This window comes from Periplaneta americana, chromosome 17, assembly GCF_040183065.1.
Source record: "Periplaneta americana isolate PAMFEO1 chromosome 17, P.americana_PAMFEO1_priV1, whole genome shotgun sequence".
Taxonomy (NCBI): domain Eukaryota; kingdom Metazoa; phylum Arthropoda; class Insecta; order Blattodea; family Blattidae; genus Periplaneta; species Periplaneta americana.
Genome location: NC_091133.1, coordinates 14,014,214 through 14,039,017, shown reverse-complemented (window position 1 = coordinate 14,039,017; position 24,804 = coordinate 14,014,214). Strand labels below are relative to the sequence as shown.

Sequence of the window (24,804 nt, the reverse complement as noted above, 5' to 3'; positions counted from 1 at the left end):
TATTATAACTGTACAAATAATTTGTTTCCAAATTTAATTATACTGCATGACGTAATAATTTCTTATTTTCTAGATATTCTGTTTAACCGAGATGTCAGATTTTCCTTTATATTATTCCGGGGAGGTCTTCAATTACGGAAAACTATGTTTACATTGTGAAGTGCTTGGCATTTTTAATCCAATTACAAGATTTGGAAATTTTAGGAATACGAATTTTGTAATTGGATTAAAAATGCCACGACAGCGCATCTCAGCAGCAGTGAGATCTGTTTTGTCGCACATTCACGGCGGCGTTGATTTCCCTCGTTCATGAGAATCCAGGCTGAGGCAATGAAGTTTTCACTGTCGGTGAATACTCCCATTATTTCTCTCGTAGGTTTGCAATAAAATTGTGGAAGAGGTAAGTTACAATTTTTACCTGTAACGTATATTGTAAGTAAACATAAACTTCAACTCGAATATAACAGTCATTCTCTTTTAATTATATTTGTGTCACTATTACCTCTGTTTCTCCTGCGGGACAAAATTCCGGCACATCCGGCGACGCTGATATAACCTCTGCAGTTGCGAGCGTCGTTAAGTAAAACATAACATTAAACCTCTGTTTCGTGGCACGTTTTAGTTTACGAAACTGTAACATTAAACGGGAGGGGGGGGATCAATGAAGTGGCTAACCCACCCCTTTATCTCTTTGCTTAATTGCCTCATGAGCGATGCTCCAGCCTGAAAAGTAAATTTTGGAAAAATGGTTTCTCTAAGTTATATCTACAGTATAAGGGCAAAATAAGGCAACGATATTTTCTTTGGGGATGTATTAATAAAAACGTCATCCAATTATCCACGAACGTTACTTGATATGCAAGAAAGCATTAGAATATTACAGCTGATCTTCGATGTTTGAATGGAAGTTTGTTTCAGTTTTTTTTTTTTTTTTTTTTTTTTTTTGCGTTTGTGTATCGTAGAATAATGATGAACATTTCTGCTAAATCTCTTGAGTGAAAACCAGTGAATTAACCAAGTAAGGCTGTTTTTCCATGCTGTGTTTACGGGTCACATTTTTTTCCGAAACGAGCGCCCTCTTCATCTGAGACAGTGCTCATTCATTACCCGCTACATTTCCTTGTGGACCCACTGTACTAATAAAGTTATATCCGAATAAATTCAAGGAAAAAATTGTTCTGATGCCGGGTATCGATCCCGGGACCTTTCGCTTAGCCCACCAACGCTCTACTAGCTGTGCTACCCAGGAAATTAACACGACACCATATCAATTTCTCCTTTTTATCCACATAACCCGAGTGGGCTGACAGGACGCAGAAACTTGCATCAAGTGCATACAAACTCTGTGTGGCTTGAAATTGTGGTACGTTAACAGTTCTTTTCAGGTCTTTTGAAATATTCAATGAACTCTTTGTGAAGGTGCCCCCACAAACGTTCCAAGTAAAGCTTTTTCTTGTTGATTTTCGGTCATTTTATAATACTGAATATGTTGTTTGGAACTTTTCCTAGCTTTATGATGGCTGCCACATTTGTCCAACATTTTTCTAGGTTTTATCATTCTTATATATTGATATTTTGCAATGGAATTCTTTTGAAGTTGCGAATTAGCATTTTTCAGTCTCTGTTACTGTCTGGGATCACCTTGTCAATTGGATTTTCTTTTCTTTTTCCTGCCATCAATATTTGCATCAAATTAAGCAATTTTTTTTTAAATAAAGAAAACATTACAATAGTGCACAAACCCAAAAACAAGCTCAAAAACAATTTAAATAATGACTTTCTTTACATATAGCAAATTACATAATAATGGTATATACAGCATACATGTAAAAACAGATATATCGGACAGACACGTAGGAATTTTAAAATCAGATATGGTGAACACATATCTGATTTTAAAATAACCATAAGGAATCAAAATATGCTACCCATTTGATAGAAGCTGGTCACGAGCGAAGACACAGTAAAGACACTTTTAAAATCATAAAATCTTGTTCAGACATTACACTAATAAACAGCGCCAAAGATTTCTATATAACAAAACAATATTTAGAACATGGTACTACAATACCGGTAAACGAAAATCTGATTCATAATCATAACCCGTTATACACCCTGTGATTTAACAAAATATAGTCCCTCACCTTTCCACCATAATATTTAATATCACTACACAGATGTAAGAACAGTAAGCAATACGTAATATCTGGTTAGTTGCATACAAACCCACGAACAGACACCTACACTCATTTCCGATCACCAATATGTAAGTATTGATATATTAAAAGCAACAACCCTAAAGTCAAACTCGCGTTCTTCTTTAGCATGATATTAAATATTTGTTTCAGATTTTGAGTATATGATGGTAACTATATGACAGTGGTAAAACAACTTATCCACACCATTGTTACATCGAACTACAGTTGAACAATTTTGACTCAACATTTGGTGATACTTCTGTGTCGTGTATATAAAACACTATATGACAAATTATCACTATTTTGCAACTTAAACTTTAGTAGGCCTACATATAAATAGAAAGTTCACTTAAATTTGAAAACTGAATATTGACACCCTGCATCGTTCTATTGGTTTCATCATATATCCATTAAATGGGATATTAATCTTCTAAGATAATGTCACATTAAACATTAACAAATATTCAACAGTTCACCATTATTTAGCAGTAATGTATATGGGTGAAGCCACAGTATTTCTCTTCAGAAGAGACCAAACATAAAATGAGTGAAAGACAGTTGTGTAATACATCATTTTAAAGCGTGAAATCTGTATTACGTAGATCTGTAGGTAATTTTGCAAAAATGTACAGAATTTTGAAAAGGAACTTGTAAATGTTTCCAGTTGAAGGGTACACGGGAAAAAAAACGAACAATGTCACATTTCAATTAAGGGTGAAGTAATGGGCTATTTCAGTATATTACTGCAAAATTTATTGGTGTTTCTACTTGAAATGAAGGAAATGATGAGTGTATCCGTGGTTTTAATTCTCCTTTACCACTTTTGGTAAAAATAACACTAAAGCTTGTAGTAATATAGTGAATTAGATAATGACATCACCCTTAACAGCATTGTGACCTTGTTCGTTTTTCCCGTGTACCTTTCAGTTGTGTAATTTTGTGTTATGTATGGGACAAAGTTTAAAAAGGCTTAAATTTTAAACAATGTATTTGAAATATTTCTGCCCATGTTTTCAAAGACATGTACTTAAAACTCTTTCATACCATATATTTACAAGATTTATCCAATTTAAAAGTTAGTGGTATTCTGTTAAAAATGAAGATGGTGTCCCATACATAACAAATTAATCAACATTTTTAAACTTTGTACCTTGTTATCAATACGGAAAAATGTTTAGTATTTATTTTGTAAAGTATGGTGTTATATTGTAACTGAAAATATATTAACATAAAAAATGTGGGATATGAAATATGCATTCAGTTAGATTTTAAAATCTGTTACTAATGGGACTGTTTCTTTAGATATAAAGGAAATTCCATTAAGGGGATATATTTTCTATAAAATTTGAGAATTTATCAGGTTGTTAGGTTGCCAGGTTATGAAGGAAGACCATCCCCCTAATATGGCTTTGGTATACATTACAGCAACATACAATTAGTAGCCCATACATAAAAAAAATTACTAATTAAAAAGATAAGTTTCATTACTTATACGATTTTAGTAGGCCTACTTGAAGTAATGTGATTTTGATCATTATAATAATTTAACTTGTGAAGTAAGTTTTTGTTTCACTTGTTTGTTTAGTTTTTTTTTATTTATTCACAAATATTGGTTACATAATTTTAAGGTTAAGAAGCAAAAGTGTATAGGTACAAAATTTAACATAATGTTATATAGGCATACAATATGATGTAGCCTAATACTCTTCATGGTGTGACATTATTATCCATTTGTCAGGTATGGCTCCTATGACAGTTGCAGAAAGAGTGAGAAAATGTAGGCAAAAAAGGAAAGAAAATCCAGAGCTTCGGGAAACTAAAAAAAAGAAAGGAGAGAGATTCAGAGTATACTGGGCGAATCGTTTCATCCTGCGGATTGAGAAGTTATGCAGTACCGGCATTTTACAGATTATACCGTAAACACAGTCCCCTGTGTCGTATACGTTTTGGCCGAATTGACTGCTATGTACTGCTTGGCATGACATGACCTGATGTTCTACTAGTGCAGGTGTGTACACGGTGGTCTTTAGCAGTGAAGGTCTGGCTTTCAAGTACTGACACCTGAAGGTATTTTTTATTTAGGTAAATTTAACGGATAATTTGGCATGGAAGAGATTAATAATAGTTCTTCTGTCATATGTTTTAACGTAATTAGTTTAACATAGGTCAACATAGTAGCCATATTGGACGGGCTGGTGAATGCGATGTGAACACCTGCATGTAGCATTGTCTGTAAAATGCAGGTTTGCCTAGTTACCAATCCTCAGGATGAGAAGTTCACCCTATATAGAAATACTTAAGCGATGTAAAATGAATAAGAAAGAAATTAATGGAGAAAGGATTTGGGAAAGAGAGAGGAAGAGAGTTCAAAGAGAGAGAGAAAAAAAATTACAAGCTGCTCAACCTCAGATAACAGTGGCATCAACATCAAAGATTTCACCACAAGTAATAGGCAAGACTATCAAGTGGGTTGAAGCAGTCTTTCAAAATTTCTAACAAAACATGTTCATGTTCTTTCCAACACCATTCAAAATCTGTCACCTTCAAAGGTAAATACTTTCTGAAAACCTTAAACTCTATTTGATAACTGATCTACAGGAAAGGAAGAAATGGAGTGATGCACTAAATGAAGAATAAAAGTGTGAAGTGATACAGTTCGTAGAAGGGATGATCTTAAACAGAGTAAGACCAGGAAAGAAGGAATATGTTTGTGTGAAAACTCTTGAATCTGGAAAGCAGAAACAAATACAAAAGCGTATTTTAATCTTGAAAGTTCAACAGGCATGCAGTTTGTGGAAAAAGAGCATAAGTTAATTTTAAAATATGATTATCCATGTTTAAAACATTGAGATCACCAGAAGTATTTCCAATATCATGCAAAGAACATGATGAGTGCATATACTCATACCATGAAAACATAGAAATGCTTGTGGAAGGGCTGAATAAAATAAATGCCAATAGTTGCACTTCCAACTGATGAAATTAAAATGATAGAATCCAAGATTTGGGTATGTAAGACACAGTTCGAAACAATCTTTTAGTTATTATTGTCAAGTTAAGTTGAACAGAATAATTTAATATTAGTGTGTCCCATACGTAACCAAGCACTTGTCCCATGCGTAACTTACACCTCTCAGAAATTATATTTTTGTGATTGCAACATGTAAAGGAAAATCTTTGATCTGATAGCCCATGTTAAGTTTATATTGTAAAGTACTTCTGAGCACCAGAAAGCATTTTTAACTATAAGTAGTTTCAGAAAAAATGAAGTGGAAATAAACCAGTTAATAAATGCTGATTTTTTGCTGTTAATTGTTTTTTTATTTTGCAATGAAATGAGATTTTGGATATCTGACTTTGGTATAATGTAAGCAAAAGCATTCTGTTGAATTATATGCAAGTCTGTATTTTTAAAAACTGTCAATTATATTTCAGTTCAAGAAAATATATTGTAAAATGTCCCATATGTAACACATAAATACTGTGACTTTACCCATATCTTTGTACGCAAAGTATATTAAGCATTAACCAATGCATTTTCTTGATATCGTACATAGCGTACAAGATACAGCCATTCAGTCATGTTAATAAGGATTCTTCACAGTACGTTTTAATATACATTGGTTCAAGTTCATTTCAACATATTCATTTGTACATACTATAATATGAGATTTTTGTTCATATGTTACATATCATGTTAAACAGTCTTGTACATTTTATATACTTGATTTTAAACATATGATATTTTAATATTGTTTTACCTGATGATTCCCCTTGGAGGGTGAAAACTTTCGTAAAGTACAAATGTAAATATATAAAACAGTGATATGTAACGGGTTTTTGTTTAATGCATTAAGCCATATAGATTGAAAGAAGCTTTAATATATTGATATATGTAACAGTTCTTTAGTTCTGTTGCTCTAAATATTCCTGTCACCTGGTTAAAGAGTGAGAAGAATTTTAGCTTGTTCTGAAGCTAACTGCAAGACACCAGTGTTTCTACTCGTCGACGAAGCTATGTATTTAGGCAATTATTTGAACAATTAATAATTAATCTTGCTTCAAAGTTAAAATATATTATGTAAAAAATGCGAACAATATTGAATAAAGGGATAGTAATATTGTCTAAGAGCAAAACGACGTACAGTAGAACCTCTATTATCCGTGGTAATAAAGGGGACAGACTAAACGGTTAATCAAAAAATTCTGATAAATTGTACAAGAAAAGATGTTTATAAATCGAGTGCATAATGCACAGTTTCGTAATTTCCTTCGTGGTATTGTGTTTAACGTGCCATGTAGTGGATCAGGAGTTCATTAAAAATTCGGTTGTCAACGACAGGTTCTTAAGGGCCAAGGGTTGTTGGTTGATTATTGTCTGTGGAAAGATAGGAATACTTGAAGTCTCATTTGTAGATTTACATATATTATACACTTATCCTTATATACAGTTGCAACGTCAATATCCAACTCTGAAGCAGCATTAACAACAGTCTCTTCCTTCCCAAACTTCTCAATTATTTGTAAATTTTTTTCGATGATTAACATAATGTGTTTTCTTTTGACAACACTGGAAGACATTGTGCACGGATGTTGTACAGTACAGCCACTCGAATAGCAAGGATGAGGACAAGTGTACACGGGTTTGTGGAAATTCTTGGGATAATTTCTTTGTAAGCAAGTAGTGATTATTTTACTTGTAAGTCACTATTTCCGTTGCCGACAGCGGAGCATTTCTACTGCATACGGCATACTTTGGGCGGGCGGGCGGGTGGGCGGGCAGGCAGGCAGATATTTTATTAACTGTTTGAATACAATTATTCATGGCGTCGACAATGTACATTGATCTAACAATGATGCAATAATTTTACAGTCATCTTAATCTATGGTAACATGTCACATGCTTATTAAATAGGATACTAGTTACTTAGAATATAATATAGGCAGGCAGGCCGGCAGATGAGCAGGCGGGCAGGCGGCAGGCAGGCAATAATTTTACAGTCATCTTAATCTATGGTAACATGTCACATGCTTATTAAATAGGATACTAGTTACTTAGAATATAATATAGTTTGTCACTGAGCAAATAACTTACTACTAATACTACTAATTCAGTCAATAGTGCATAACGCACTAGAATAGTTACTTGTAAATAAGATGCTTAGTTTATTTTAAGAGATTCACTAATTATTTTGTAATCACACACTAACAGACAATTGATTTTCTTTCTTCTGAATCTTGATGCTGTCTCTCTTCCAGTAGGGTCTCCAGGCACATGAAACAAGAGAGAACAGAAGTGCAGTACACACAAGAATAAATGGTTGCAATTTAAAACTTTATATTTAAATATTCCTTTGTGCACATTGACATGTGTGTCAGTAATGTATTTTAACAGATTTCTTAAACATGCTATTGTTATGTACCTTGACATGTGGGGGAAGTTTATTATATAAATTACTGCCGGTATGTGTTCGGGTATTGAGAGTTTTAGCAAGTCTGTGATTATTCAAATGTATATTATTGGATGTCCTAGTATTGTGCTCGTGATATTTTAAGTTTAGTAGTGTGAGGAGACATTAAAAATAGTCACTGGTGTTTCCTCAACAAGTACACATGATATGTTACATAATTATTATGATTTGTGTGTTGTAGGAAGTAGATGTATTATATCAAGGTATGACTGAAATAAAGACGGAATGTATGGACCACAGCTATGATCTGAAATCAGAGATGCCGTTTGATGAAACTCCTGTGCTAATGGACTTTCCTATCGTGAAGAATGAAGCTGAGGTGAGTGCAGTTTGTGAATTGTGTTGGTCGGTACTGTGAGGTAAACCAAGGAGATGCACTATCACCTTCACTTTTTAACTTTGCTCTATACTATGCCATTCTGATAGTCTAGGAAATCAGAGAGGGTTTGAAATGGAACTGGTTACATCATCTGCTTCTTTATGCAGATGACGTGAATATGTTAGGACAAACTCCATAAACGATTAAGGAAGACACGGGAATTTTACTTATAACAAGTAAGGAGATAGGTTTGGAAGTAAACATCAAATAGACGAAGTATATTACGTCTCGTTATCACAACATTTTGCCAAATGGAAATATAATAATTGGAAATTTATCCTTTGAAAAGATGGAAAAATTTAAGAATCTTGGAGCAACAGTAATAAATATAAATGATACTCGAAAGGGAATTAAACTCAGAATGTATAAGGAAAATTCCTGGTTTTATTCGGTTCAGAAACATTTATCATCGAGTCTGGTCTAAAAAAGCGAAAGTTAGAAGTTATAAAACAGTTATATTATTGGTTGTTCTGTATGTTTGTAAAACTTGACTCTCAATTTGACAGAGGAACAAAGGTTAGGTTGTTTAAGAATAAGGTGCTTAGGAAAATATTTGAGGTTAAGAGGGATGAAGATACAGGAGAATGAAGAAAGCGACAAAATGTAGGATTGCACACATTGTATTCTTAACTAACATAATGAGGAACATTAAATCCAGACGTTTGAGATGGGAATGGTATGTAGAATGTTTGGGCGACTCTAGAAATGAGGAGTTTTAGTTGGAAGACGAGAAGTAAAAACTCCTTTTGGGAGGCCGAAACATAGATGAGAAAATATTAAAAAAATGAATTTGGTGGAGGTGAGATATGATGCTAGATTCTGGATTAATCTTGCTCAGGATAGATACGGCATACATGAGGGAGGCAATGAACCTCCAAGTTCTGAAGTTCTTTAAAGACCATTTGTAAGTAAGGTCGATCAATTGTCAACTTGGTCTTCCTGAATCCTACTCACATATGTCCATTTTAGAATATGATTCGAGGGTTATTCTTATTTTCTCTTACAATTAACTTATTGTCTGTTCAATTTTTACTTAAAATTATGTATTTCTTACAAAATTAACATAAATTTTATCGTTGTATTTTTGAAATACATATGCAATTTTTCAGCGACAGTGTTTGAATTTTTACTGGGTTCAGTAGGATTTAAAATCAGGTCTACAAGATATGTACTACCAGTCATTGATTCTTTACAGGCATTAATTCTTCACCAATTACTGTCCTATACCTTCGTTTCACGTGATATTTTGCAGGAGGAAGCACGTGAGTTAATTAAAGTGGAGGAGGAGGTCAAACTGGAAGTAATGGAAGAAGAGGATGAAGTGTTAACTGAGAGGTGAGTGAAGTGTTTGAGGCTTTCCTGCGTTATTGGTGTCATTACTTTATTTAAATGAAATTTAATTTGTATAAACTTTTATTTACTCAGCTTTCTCCAAGTGGAGGCTGCCTACAAGATAAAACTTACCATAAAATTGTTTGAATAAATAAGTGGTAGGTAAACAATTTTAATGAAAAAAAGAAAAATAAATAAAAGAACTGTCAATATTTGAAAACAATTAAACAAATCATCATTAATTTCAGCAGAAACATCAAATCTTACTAGTATCTATTTATCAGATGATCACAGTCATATATTCAGCATTAGTTGCTGGATCTGACTTTAGTGAGAATATCGCCAGAGGAAAGAGGTCGGTCTATTTAAGCATAGAGATGATTTCTTAGAATTTTTATAGATCACTTCACTGCAGACATGGATACTTGAGTAACAAAAGTTTGTCCTAGACCAAACTGGTTGCAAAAATGAACGAATCTCTTTGTGATCGTTGCTCTAACACCAATCAGTAATCCAATAACCTCGATCTATGTTATATGACAATTTTCCTTATAGTATGGTATCGTGGGGTTGTATATATCGCATTTTTCCTGACGTACCTCAGCAGGTTGATTTTCGTATGTTTCCATTCTTACAGTTGGATCAATTATGAATCCGCTTGTTGATCTTGTCGGGATAGCAATGATGTCAGTATGCCTTGTAGACCCATTTGTAGACAAATCATGGAGCTCCTCTTCTACCTGGAGTTCTTGCCTCTTAGGGCCAATGCTAGGAGGGATTGAATCTTGTGGTGACGACTATTCCACAGTAATTCTCCATGAGGTCAGGCTCCCAGATTGTGTTTCTTTCTCACTCCGACAATGTCAGCAGTGGGTTCCATTCTAAGATCTACCTGGTAGAGCACATACTGGGCATACATTGGTAGTCATCTTAATAGTGTCCTTCCATTCGCTGCTGGTCAGTCCATTTGGTCTAGATAGCAATTTGTTACCAGGCGTGTATTCTTTGTATAGAATGCGTCCTTTCCTTTCTGAGGCAACTTAGACCAGGAATCAAATTCTTTGTCTTATAGACATTTTCGTAAAAATGGTACGTTTATCTCATCAGAGGAGTCAATTTTGCCAATCCAAGTTTATCCAGACTTGCTTGTATTTCATTGGTAAAATCACGTGTATGCGAAACATATTGTGACTTTTGTTACAATAATGTGTGACTTTTATTTCCAACTTTAACCACACACCCGTCAACAATGGGTAATCCACTCAACGCAGCAACACAGTAGTCGTTATTGCACTCCACCGAACGACAATGACAATTCACGTGTATTATTGAGAAGGACAACAATGTACTCCTAATTTCAACTAATGTTCACAAAGTATTATGTACAGAACCGAACTGTCAGTTCTCAGTTCACAGTTCGTTCGCCTTGGCTAGTTCTCCTAACTCACTCACTCATGTTCACGGTACATCGAACCCCAAGCCTTCCAGATACAGTTCACTGCACCTCGAACCCAAAACGCCCAGTTACAGTTCACTGCACTTCGAACCCAAGCCTTCTGGATACGGTTCACTACACTTCGAACTCAGATCCTCGCCTGGTCGCTGTCACAGTTGTGGTCCTCCTCATGTCAAACCCCCGGTCTCGAAGGCTGGCTTCCTTGCTCGCTCGAAGACTCATGCATAGACTGACTTCCAAAGACTAACTCGAACTCAGGTCCACCTCGCTCGCTGCCCAAGGCTGGCTCTCTCTCTCTCTCTCTCTCGCAGCTGACTAACTAAGTAACTTTGAAGGCTGTTTGCGCTTTTATTTATTTAATCACATGTTCTCGAATCTTTGGTGTTGCAAAGCCTCTGGAACCCGCAACATCGGTCTCCAGATGTTTCCTTACTTCCGTTGCCAACTCCGTGCTGGGACCATAGTGTTCTTTCCCTGCGCCGAAGCGTCCACCACTTCCCCGCACCCTCCTCCCTAAACGCGCGCGAAACTCCCCAATGCAGCCAGACACGACTAGAATGTTTGGCCTGCCGCCACAATATATTTTTGTTGTTTCTCTTCGCAAGCAATTTGCACGCGTCGATAAACTGTAGAAAAACTTCCCTGTTTGCTTTATGAAGACCAAGTCCTTTGTATTTCTTAGGTGAGTAAATCATATTTTCTGGAGTGTCGGATGGAAGATTTAAGATTTCTTTTACTGTAGGTCTAATCAGAATGTCAGCTTCAGAGAGAAACTTCGAAGGAATTCTCTTAATTGGAGTCCTTTGAAAGGTGTAAATAAGTAAAAAACATACAGTATAAATGTGGATACGATAAGAAATTTCTGGTATGTCTGTAAAAGTGAAGATGTTGCTATGGCTACCAGCTTTTGAGTTTGTCCATTGTTGCTCAAGGATCAAAGACCGTTATAGAAGTGTAATTGACACCAAGATATTTAATGGTTGCATCTGGAGTTATGGATGGTATTGAGTGACCTGAATTTGAAGTTAAAGCACTATTTTCAAGAGATCCGTTTTTATTGGACAAGACTTTGGATTTGTTCTGATTAATTTGCAATCCAGTTTCTTGAAACATGGAAATAACCTGGTCAGTGAGATGTTTAGCACAGTCTACATCTTTACTCACAATGACAGTGTCGTCAGCGAATGCCATTAGATTTATATTTGCGATGCCAGGCATTAAAGAATATCCAAACTCTTCTAAATTCTCATTAGATGACAAATCTGTCAAGATATGATCTGTGGATAAATTATACAATGAAGAAGAGAGGGGCGAACCTTGGAAAACTCCTTTTTTTTTTTTATAATAACAGGCTTCGTCTTCTGATGGTTGGTCTCGAGTTCTGTGGAATTTCCGTTTTGCAAGACGATGATGTTAGATAATTTGGGAAATATGTTTAGGGAAGACAGTATTTGCTCCAGATGAATATGGCCAATGCTATCGAAGTCCTTGCTTACATCAAGAAATACTAAAACAAGGTCTTTTCTCTGCCTTTTTGCTGAGGAGAGAATGGATTGCAGTATAGAAATATTTATAAGACAGCCAGGAGAATTTGTGAATCCTCTCTGATGTTCTGAAAAATTAAATAGAAATTCGTAATTGGTTTCAACTTGATTGCTGTTCAAATGAAAGATTCAGTATTTTGAATTGCCATATCTACCTGTAAATCTCTCTGTATGTCTCTATTTGAATTTGTCTGAATGCATGGCTCTCTGTTTATCTATTACTTCGTCAGTTTATCTCTCTCTGTTTATGTCACAATTCATCCACGCATTCTTCCATCTGAATAAATAATAAGTCCATGTATGTAACTTCTTTCTAAACGATTTGCTCTTGTTTACCCATTTGTATTCTCCAAACTGTAAAAGTGGCTCACGATAATATCATGTTCCCATATCTTTACTTCTTGGATCATTATATAATGATTCAGTTCGTGAAGCAGGTGGAATTTTTCAACTATTTTCCATTTATTGTCATAGTTGCAGTGAGCAAGAAGTTATCCTGAAGAAATCCTCATAATTAAAGATAGCTGCAAAGAATATATTCATTGGGAAAAATATCTTCACTCAAATAGTAGTTCTGTCAGATTGCAAAGGTGGTATTCAAGATGTGTCCTGCCCCATATCTCGAGCAAAAAGTAATGCTACAGAATTACTCCATATCTACACTGCTTAATGATTACTATCATTACTAGCAGTAAATGACTTGTCCTTCGAAGCATCCCCGGAATCTGTAGAATTTTTGCCAGTGAAACTACAGAAATGTTTGCCAGGAAAGGATTTGTTATTACTCAAGAAGAAAATGAAGTCCATGTAACTTATACTTGTATGAAACCGGTGGTTCTGTTGCTAAGTTGCCCCGCCTTGTAAACAGTTCAGCTTATGGGCACCTATTCTCTTCACCTCTTTAACCGCAAGAGAGGACACAGAGGTGATTAAGTACACTGATACTAGGAGGCAAAAGACTGCTTGCTTTTCAGTACCTGCTAAAAAATCACAATGGCAAGTGCTAGTAAGAGCATCTAGAGATTTATATTTATTTATGTATTGTGTCTGTTTGATTCTTATATTTAAAAAATCGTAATTTATTTTGTTAGGATGATGGGAAGAATTAATTAACTCTTTTTTATATTTATTAGTTTTTCATAGGAAGCTGATTCATTATGTTCATCATCGCATTGAATGACTTATTGGGATATCAGTGCAATAATGAAAACTTTTAACTGGTACTCAATTTGCTCTACTAGTTCTAGAATCAGCAGTGGCTGTTATTCAATCTTAGCAAGAAGATTAGTTATACAAGATTTCAGTCCACAATCACGATGGAGTCAACACCTGTGGAGAAATGGCTAGCACGTCTGGCCGCGAAACCAGGTGGCCCGGGTTCGATTCCCGGTCGGGGCAAGTTACCTGGTTGTGGTTTTTTCCGGAGTTTTCGCTCAACCCAATATGAGCAAATGCTGGGTAAATTTGGGTGCTGGAGCCCGGACTCATTTCACCGGCATTATCTCCATCTCATTCAGACGTTAAATAACTTAAGATGTTGATAAAGCGTCGTAAAATAACCTAAAAAATCACGATGGAGAGGGACAATGTATAGTCTCTTAGGGTCCTATTCATAGACATTTCGCTAGCCCGGGCTACGAGCGTGCTAAACAGGATTCATATCATTTCATATCACTGACACTGGTTTATGAATACGAAAAACGTTAGTTCGCTGATCATCCACAGAAAGCCCGCGCTAAGAATGTCTATGAATACGGCCCTAAGAGACATACAATCTGTAAGTCCTTTAATGTACTGCGATATTACATTGTATATAATATTCTTGAATTGAAGAACATCGCGGAATATGATAGTATGGAAATGATTGATGATTATAAAAAACGTTTTGAAACTAGAAGTACCGATACAGCAAATTTTTACTAACATTTTGAAAATGTTTATAGAAGGTGAAACTCAATTTTTCAACCATTTTATTAGACGTTTTAATGTGGTTATTTACTGGTTTAAATTTACATCTCGCCCATAAATTTGGAGCAGAAGTATGTGGGGGCGCTTCTAGATGTGAACAGTTTTTCCACAAATTAATTAGAAGAAGAAATTGTTTGACAGATTTTGACACAGAATCAATTACGGGGTTAGTTTCCAGCAAGAATAATTTGTAGAGATTATCACAAGAATTTAGAAAATTGAAAAGTTTCACGAATGAGTAGAAACACGGAATCACTTGGTAGAGGGACAAAGAAGGCCTGACGTTCTTACCTCTACCAGGTTAAATGAATAAATACTACTAAATATTAGCAATAAGGAAATAAGCCTTGAAACTTCTCTTTCCATTTGTCCACTGTCGCAAATGCTGTATATAATTTTCCTTACCATATCAGGAGCCCATGGCTGATCTCGATCTCCAATCTAGACACCATTATGACATAAATGTACTTCGTTCACAAACTCGCAAATGGGTTTTCTGCTAACAGTTAGTGTGTACTCCCAAAAATTAATAGCAAACACGTCGGTATGATTCAAGCACACCGTTCTGAATTTGCCATTCCTTTGTACTGCTCGACCTCCAAACATTAAAAAATATGATTAAAACTATAATTATTACAGACCACCTATCCGATCATAACTATTCTAAATTTTAAGCACACAAAACCACAACCTAAGAAACCGAAATCAAATTCTGAAAAGCGACTTTCTGTGAAGATGTTATCCAAAATTATGTAGTCTAATAAAACCATGATAAAAATGTAGATAATTACGGATAATCTACCAAATCAGATTTTAAAAAATCGTATTATATAAGATTAATGTATAAATTCAATAATATCTAAGAAATAGTGAGGCATGGGTGCTCGTGTAAAGGGGGTTAAGTCAAATTGCAAGGTATGTAAACATCTCTCCTTTGGTACTGAACAAAACCCCTTTGTCACAAACTATGGAGCACTGTAACTGCATCATAGATGGAAGAATAACTTACCCCTTTAACATAGGAAAAAAGTAATTGTGGATAGTTCAAATCTGTACTTATGCCAGTTTAGCCAATTCATACTTAACCCCCTTTACACGAGTGCCTGTGGTATGATCTGTCCAATGTCATTTTTTGAATCATCGCTCCAAACAACCACAAAAAACAGGTCTAACAACGACGAAACTTAGAAAAAGCGTATTCGCAATGTAATGAATAATATTTTTACATCTGAGCACATTGATTATAGTGCAGACTAATTAGTTTCTATTTTCATTTCAGCACTGTGAATCATGTTGAGATAGAGCGCGCCGGAATTGATCGTGAAGAAGGCAATCTTACCAAGAGAGTTACCAACAGACCGGAGTGTTCAAACAATGGCGATGTAAGCCGTAATTTCAGGTGTGACACATGCGACGAGCTTTTTGTAACACCGCGTTCTCTAAAACTTCATCTTCATATACACACAAAAAATTCATTCAGATGCGACGTCTGTGGAAAGTGTTTCTCAGCATCGTCGAACTTAAACGAACATGCTCGTATTCACACTGACGAAAGAACATTCAAATGCGAGGTGTGTGGAAAGTGTTTCTTGAAATTGGAACATCTTAAGAGACATGTACGCATTCACACGAGCGATAGGTCATTCAAATGCGAAGCGTGTGGAAAGTGTTTCTCGCAATTGCCGTATCTTAAGGCACATGTACGCATTCATATGGGAGAAAGACCATTCAAATGCGAGTTGTGTGGAAAGTGTTTCTCGCGATTGGGTAATCTTAAAAGTCACGTAAATTTTCACTCCGGCGAAAGGCCATTCAAATGCGAATCGTGTGGCAAGTGTTTCTCGCAATTGCCGAATCTGAAGAAACATGTACGTATTCATACAGGAGAAAGGCCATTCAAATGCGAGGTATGTGGAAAGGGTTTCTCGCAATTGCGACATTTAAAGTGTCATGTACATTTTCACACGGGCGTAATGCCTTTCAAATGCGAGGTGTGTGGAAAGGGTTTCTCGGAAATGGGGCAGCTTAAGAAACATGTACGATTTCACACCGGCGAAAAGCCATTCAAATGCGAGGAGTGTGGAAAATGTATCTCAGACGCATCTACTTTTAAGAGACACGCACGCATACACACTGGTGAAAGGCCGTTTAAATGCGATATGTGTGCAAAGTGCTTCTCAGGAGCAGCAAATCTTAGGCGACATTTACTTGTTCACACTGGCGAAAGACGATTCAAATGTGATATGTGTGGAATGTGTTTTTCACGATTGGAAACACTTGGGAATCATGTACGCGTTCACACTGGCGAAAGACCATTCAAATGCAAGGTGTGTGGAAAGTGTTTCTCTCAATTGGGAAATTTTAAGAGTCATGTACTCCTTCACACGGGAGAAAGGCCATTCAAATGCGAGAAGTGTGTGAAGTGTTATTCAGAAGCCTCTCGTTTAAGGAGACATGCACGCATACACATAGGTGAAAAGCCATTCAAATGCGATATATGAGGAAAGTGTTTCTCAAGATTGGCAATTCTTGAGATACGTACGCATTCACACACGGAGAGACTATTAAATGAAGGTGAGTGAACAGTGTTAAATAGCGTCTTCGAATTCAAAGACACGCTCGTATTCGTATTCACACCTGCGAAAGGCCTTTGTAATGCGAGGTGTGTATCTTCAAACATGTAATCATTTACACACGCTACAAGTATTCTGATGTGATATGTGTGTAAACTATTCGTCACAAGGGAGACTTTCCACTCACGCCTATCCCCTACACACATGCCAGAGACTACTTAAGTACGATATCTATAGAAAGGTTTACTGGTGTTCGGTAAGCGTAAAATTACATAAGTTGCTTCACACATCCGAAATGCCTTTCTGTTGCAATTTATTGTGGAATATGTTTGATGTGTAAGGTTAAGCTCAAAAGATATATCTGAATACAATGTGTAAATTTCTACTGTTATGTTAGAAGTATTCATACACGAATATAGTCGTCTAAGTACCGGCTGATCGCTGATCTTATTGGAGAATTATAACATCCACAACCGTAGTTATGTTTGCTATGAGTAAGGTGAGTATTTGTTATATAGTAATAACTGGCATCTGTATATAGTCCTGTGTTAAGTAATTTGTCAGATTTGTTCTCTTAAATTATGATCAAAATTATCAACACTGATTTCACACACAAACAAAGCACAGCCACTTTCTGATAAAGCGTCCCTCAAACTAACTACAAGCGACTGCCTGGATATGCTTTATATGGCCTCGAGTTATTGGGTTATTTTACGGCGCTGTATTAACACCTGGGTTATTTAGCGTCTGAATGAAATGAAGGTGATAATGCCGATGAAATGAGTCCGGGGTCCAGCACCGAAAGTTACCCAGCATTTGCTCGTATTGGGTTGAGGGAAATCCCTGGAAAAAACCTCAACGAGGTAACTTGCCCCGAATGGAATTGGAACCCGGGCCACCTGGTTTCGCGGCCAGACGCGCTGACAGTTTCTCCACAGGTGTGGAGTATGGCCTCGACCAATGTAGTTAGTTGGTCGAGTTTAAAAAAGGGCTCGTCAGCTACTATGTCTATTTACGCCCATATCTAAAATCCTTCAGAAAACAAACACTACAATAACTAGAATAATTAAATTAACTAAAAAGCGTTGTTACGGTTAAAACGAGGTTCACAAATTAAGTTTCAACAAGGTGATGCATAAAAAACAAAACTCAGCAGTTCTCAGACCCTAGTTAGTATTAAAAAAGAAACAAAATAATAACACAAATGCTACCGGAAATAAATTATCCAGCGCATTTGTAAAATGCACGGATAAAAAGGTCCGAATGTCAAATTTGTTAAAAACATATACTGTACTACAAATGTAATCTCCGAATGTAAAGGGTCCGGAGGATAAGTAAAATGGGTCAATAAAAGACTGAATCGCCCTGTCAAGGCCTGTATTCGATAAAAATCTCACAACTGCATTTGTACAATTAAAATCATTTCCAAGAGCGTCACGTAGATTCGACCGAATTACACATTCCTGATGGACATATTTTCTACAATGCAATAAAAAATGTCTCACCGTAAGTGAAACATGGCATATGAGTCATTCCACGTCAAATCGCACAGCAATAAAACACGACCTTCTCGGAAATGGTGGAATTTTTTTTCATGAATTCCAGACATCAAATAAGGAGACCCGTATTTTTTTTATTTTCACAATTATTAATTATTTGTGTAGTTATGACTATTTGAAGTTACGCAAATTATGCGCGCACTGTTATATGAACTCACTTGGAACTCTGTGTCTACATATAATTGAGATTTACGGTTTGGCGGATTTGAAAGAATAAATACAACACTTTTTATTACTTTATGCCTATCACAAATAAATTTAAAATTTGGCCTATTTTTTTAATCATTTCTTTTTCAAAGGAAAATTACTCTATTAAATAGCCAAGTTAAAAATCTGAAAAAATATAGACTTGTTCGCTGATGTATTATCTGTAAACTACTGCATTTATAAATATGGGATCAGCACCCATACATTTGTAACAATTTATTTTCCGGAGGCATGCACGCGCTCGCGATGCCCAGCTAATGAACTGCTTGCAGACATAGGCTAGAAGGCTGCCCATGGAAAGTTTTACGAAATTCCCCGTTGCATCTGATGTCACCATACTAATCATCAAATGATTAATACCTTAAGGAACAGTAAATATCTTATCTAAAATTATTTTATTATTGTCAGCTCAGCTAAGAGGGGAAGCCCTTCACAGTCCTGTATGTTTATACTGTAATATAGCCAAGTGTTTGATAATAGCAAGGCTGGGTATGGCAGTAAACAGATGGCAGGAGACAAAATATAGAAGAGAAAAATAATCAGTTTGTGTTTGAATTTCACGCAGTGACGTGACTTCTATACAAAATGAGTGATGGTAAAGATCGCGTAATATATATCAAGTGTTTAAATCCATTTACCTTCCTAATCATGCTTTTAAAAAGAAAAGTACACTAAGACGCGTAAGTCGCGACTTATTGATAAAGCTCTATTTAAAGGAGTCTTTGAATGTGCAAATATGTGATTCGTTCCGTAAAAATCAATCAATTTCCGGATAGGTCAGTTGAAATTATATGTGAAGCTGGTAGTTCTTGTGATATTAATAAACATGAATCTAATGAAAGTGCGGACAGAGAGAGTAATTATCCCAGTTCTTCTTCTAGCAGTTCTATGGATACAGTGCTAGAAATCACTAATATTGAGGAATTAAACAAGAGTTTGATGTCAGTAGATTCCCCTATCAAGAAAATAAAGCTACAACAAAAACGATACCCCCATGAAAAGTTCAAAAAAGTAAAAGGCTTCCTAGCATGTAAAGTTTTTCATGTAGAAGATCCATCGTCATCCCTTCAAAAGTCGGCCATATTTTATTTTTGACGGAATGCAAAGAAATGTACAACCTGAAAATTACATAGTTATTGCAGATTTTCTGAAAATTATTCATTTGTAATACAAGATTCAATACAAGGTGTGCATTTGAACACATGCCAAGCCACAATACAATACAATTTTAATTTTACTTCCTACTTTATTTTATTTTATATTCTCTTATAGGCCTATTAATATTATATCTGAACTGTGACCGAACACGAGCGCTGCTCATTCGGTCTCAAATTTTGTTAATACTACTGTATCTCCTTTTTTATATTGCTTGTATTATTTTATTTCTATTTCTCTTGTTTGTAATTATATTCTTTATTCTGTATATTTAAATAAGCAGGCAGGCAGGCCCTTTCGTAGTATTTCTTAAAGCAAGAATTCAACGATATGAAAAAAATCATCTACTTTTCCAATGGATCAAGTTCACAATACAAAAAAATAAATAAATAAATAAATAAAAATAATTGCTTACATGAAGACGATTATGGAGTTAGTGCTGAATGACACTTCTTTGCAACGTCGCATGGTAAAGGTCCATGTGATTGTATTGGAGATACTGTTAAAAGACTAGCCACGAGAGTTAGCCTATACAAGATCCTATAACAACACCAAAAAAAAAAAAAAACTGTTTGGTCACAAAAAACATTTCTAACGTGTCATTTATATTTTGTCCATTCGGTAAGCACAAAAACCACATTGAAAATTTGCAGGCCAGATACCATAATCTAAAACCAATAAATGGTACATTAAAATTACATTTTTTCATTCTGTTGTCAAAAACTGAAGATTTAGTAAAACAGTTTCCTTTCAAGAAAGAAGGTAGGCGAATGAAAATTTAAAGTGTGAATGAAAAGAAACATTTAAAAAGCATAATGTACAATTATTTGAAGATATCATAATAAGTAAATTAGCAGCGTTTCCTCGAGTGACTTGATTCATACCGGGTGTAATGTTGCAACGTTCAGTCAATCATCCAGTGCCGATAAACCTCCCAAAACGCTTTAACGCTTCCCGTCCACTGCTGCTGTGCCGACCGGACACATTTTGTCGTAAGTAATTAAATTTCCATTAAACTATTGGAGATCCCATTCTGATTTTTTTCTGGAATTATTAGGAATACTTCAGTGCACCTAGTAGGCATTTTTTTTTTAGTTTTAATAGGGCTATTTCACATTTATATATATGTTTTAAAAATTTAATTATAAAAAAATATTTGTAATAATTATATTAAAATTAGTTGGTAAATATTTAATAAAAGACAGTATTTTTAGCTTTTAAATGCATTTTTCAAAACATTTTTAACATCAATATCGTCAGAAATATGACGCTTTAAATGTTGCATTGTGCGACATTTGTAACGAATTGTAACATGTAGTATTTTAAAAACATGTGGACTTAGGAGGAAATAAAAATATACTTGTTGGTTTATTAGACTCATAGAGTTGGTAAAAAAAAATATAAACGCAATCAGAAATATGAAGGTCAAAATTTGTATAATTTTGTGTGATTTGACGTGAAATGACTCATTTATCACGCTCCAGCTGAGGTTTGGCACGTAGGAGATGGTTGTGTCAGATGACAGTGGCTAGGTGAGTAAAACTTCGTGTCGTGACGTTCTTGTGGATGAATCCCAAACTCGAACAGTAATCTGTATTCTTCGTAATTTATTCCCCTCTTGTGCAGATTATTCTCCTTCGCATTGCCACCATATTGTTAGTTTCAGGTAATTTTGTATATCTTGCCACTTCTCACACCAATACACCTCAGATCCATTCATAGTACCATCCCTTGCTGCAGCATCCGCTGCCTTGTTACCAGGAATGCCAACATGATCCAGACTCCACACTACTCCAATCTCATAATCAGAGTTTAGGAGAGTGTAGAAAAGTTCCTGGGTTCTCTACACAAGCGGATCATCATAATTCAAACGCTGCAGGGACTGAATGGCGCTTAAAGAGCTGGAGGAGATAAGGAATCTGCCCTGGGGTTTTGACCAATGGATTCTCTCAGTACTTCGCTGAGCTAATGCGTCACGTAACTCAACCTCACTGTATTTATGCCTTTATTCTTGAATGTGAAGTTGTAGGATTGTTTTCTCGCCATGTTTGTTGTATAGTCAACTGCCGGAAATATATTTCAAATTTGATTAGATCCGTGTTTTTTTTTTTTGCCATAGAGTCGGAAGGAAAAATATGTTTACGCAATATAAAATTTTAAGCATTAAAAACATTATCAGTCCTGTTCCTGACAAATTTTGTGTTAGATTATATTTCTATTGATTTTGTTAATAGAATTGTTACTGTTACCATAAATTTTTTTCCTTCCATTTTTATCGATGATAAAAAAATGCGGTTGAAGTTTTTAAATTTTTTTGGATATTTAATAGCTACACAGGATTCACACATAATACATCAATCATTTATCAAAACTCTCCTTATTTATGCACAGGCTTGAAAACGTTCGATCTGTCAGCTATTGCAATACAGATGTTTTCAATTGGAAATTCTATCATTGCGCCCACCATGCATCACTTCAGTCTTTCACATTGAAATGCCTTTAGTTGCAGACAATGCCCTCAACCTCCGAAAACACTTTCAAGTGCAAGGTTTTGAGATCGGGAATGCCATGCCACAAGGCCCATCACTAGTTGGCATGAAATTAGCATCTTGGTGCTATCTCTTCGTAGACTTTTGAGGCGCTGCAGAAAATTGGTGCGAAACCCACAGTTCATTTCTAAATATGTTATAGCTCGTATAATTCAAGAGAGGTTTCAACACAGTTTCTTGATACACTTTATCTCTTGTTAACATATTTTCACAAATACACAGCTGAGTTGGACCTGTATAACTCACACCCATGCAAAATTTCAAATTTTCCGAGCTCTCTCACGAGGTTCCCGAGAACTCGATTCATAGAGCTTATCGTTCCGGCTAAAACACTTCAGTGGTGATATTTTTCATCTCTGGAGATAGTCCTATGATGACAATTGTGCCATACGTCTGCAGAAGTCCTGACTACAGTACCCTCTGCTTGTTCACCTTCGGTCAGGAAATGCCCAATACATCGATGATGAGATCCAAGATCATCACTAAGAATTCTGGACGTCGATATTTTCCAAGTGTAGAGACTTGGAGACATTGCAAGCCGACTGCGGATACTGGCCGCCATAACAGTGTGGTTTAATACCATGAAAACAGGATGTACATGTACCGTATATGCCACATGTCTGCAATAGTATTTATGCCGAGACTGTATTTACGTTCAATTTCTGAAAGAATAATAAGGCTACACTAACATGAATTGTATATGTGTTAGTGTTCTTGAGCTTTGTAATTACATAATATGTGTTCCTCACATCTCTGTACCATGACAACGATTTTTAGTTCTTTTAGCACTATTATGTTATTCAAGTCTTTGTTTTATTAAGAATTTTAGATAAGGGCGCAAATAGCCATAGTAGCTGACGCGCCCTTTTAAACCCTACTCCTACCTACCTACCACATCTCTGTAAATATGTGAATTAAGAGAATTAAATAGGCACAACATACCGAACACTTCCCACTTTACGAAGTATGGTGACGTCGATCAATATTCCTTTGTACGTTCATAATATTATTCTGCAGGTAAGGTAGTCGATGTGAATAACATTTTTACATTTATTCTCTTCCGCATCTCAATACAAAGACAAAAAACAAACATCGTATTTTCTTATTGCCAATCAGTACCTATCTTGCACTATCCCCAACTCCAGAATCACAAATTCCGCTATGGAGCTGCTACAATTTCGCTACATTATACCGCGGTTGGGGATGGAGCAATCGGAAATAGATTCTACACATAGATCATAGATCATACACATAATATGTTTTAGTGTGTTTCCTGACATAATTTATAATACATATTGTGTATATACCTATATTCCGTTCTCGTGTTAATTAACTAGGTTTCGCTTTTTGACTATTTAATTAACACGAGAAAGCAATATATATATATATATATATATATATATATAAATACGGGGCATAATTTCAGGTATGTATTTCCCACATGTAGACAATCAAAATAGTTCATTACAACATGTGTCCGGAAATGCTTCATTTCCGAGTTATGGCCTTCACAACATTGAAATTCACCGGAACGTTTTTCTTTCTGCAGGTCGTTGTCATTACAGAAGATGTTCAAAATGACCACCTCCTGCTTGGATACAGACCTCACATCGATGTCTCATTGACCTGCGAACCCGATCCCAAACTCCAGGAGTATTGCGTATGCCCTCAGAACATGCCACAATTCGATTCCGAAGGGATTCCAGATCAGGCACCGGAGACGAATAAACCAATGATTTTAAATGGCCCCACAAGTAGAAATCGAGAGGGTTCAGATCAGGTGAGCGTGGAGGCCAAGCAATTGGGCCACCTCTACCTATCCATCGATCAGGAAACCTTCGATCCAAGTACCTACACAACACTGAATGTAACCTTCGCCTCGGAATGAACTGTCAGAGTGCCCTCTTAATGTCTCCTTTGACGGCAACGACCTGCGGATAGAAAAACGTTCCGGTGAATTTCAATGTTGTGAAGGCCATAACTCGGAAATAAAGCATTTACGGACACATGTTGTAATGAACTATTTTGATTGTCTACATGTGGGAAATACATACCTGAAATTATGCCCCGTATTTTTGAAACACCCTGTATATACACACACACACACTTACTGTATATTCTTAATGTATAATGTTCGAAAATCAAAGGTGTGAATTATATTTAATTTAAGTTCATATTATATGCACAAATGCATAAACTTAAATAAAGAGGTAATTTATAGCAGAAATATAAATTGTGCTTAAAGATATTCTATTATAACATACTGTATTTATTTTATAAAGATGGGTCTGAAAGCAAGTTGCTTTATTTCTATGGTTGAGCCACCTAATATATTATGATCTCGTATATGGTAGGTCTCGCTGCATACATTAAAATTTGGAGATATAATTTTACTTTCAGTAAAGCACTTAGG

At 35.7% G+C, this 24,804-nt stretch overlaps 1 protein-coding gene across 2 annotated transcripts; it reads left to right on the top strand.

The window, feature by feature from the left end:
- Window positions 1-247: 247 nt before the first annotated feature.
- Window positions 248-20,127, top strand: LOC138693318 (zinc finger protein 235-like). 2 transcript variants are annotated; one of them, XM_069817208.1, is made up of 4 exons: window positions 248-400; window positions 7,851-7,988; window positions 9,301-9,383; window positions 15,628-20,127. In XM_069817208.1, exons 2-4 carry the CDS (start codon window positions 7,875-7,877, stop codon window positions 16,847-16,849), a joined length of 1,419 nt encoding a protein of 472 aa, XP_069673309.1. In that variant the 5' UTR covers window positions 248-400; window positions 7,851-7,874; the 3' UTR covers window positions 16,850-20,127. The 2 variants fall into 2 exon arrangements, with proteins under 2 accessions (XP_069673309.1, XP_069673308.1); XM_069817207.1 differs by having other exon boundaries at window positions 9,244-9,383.
- The last annotated feature ends 4,677 nt before the right edge of the window (window positions 20,128-24,804 follow it).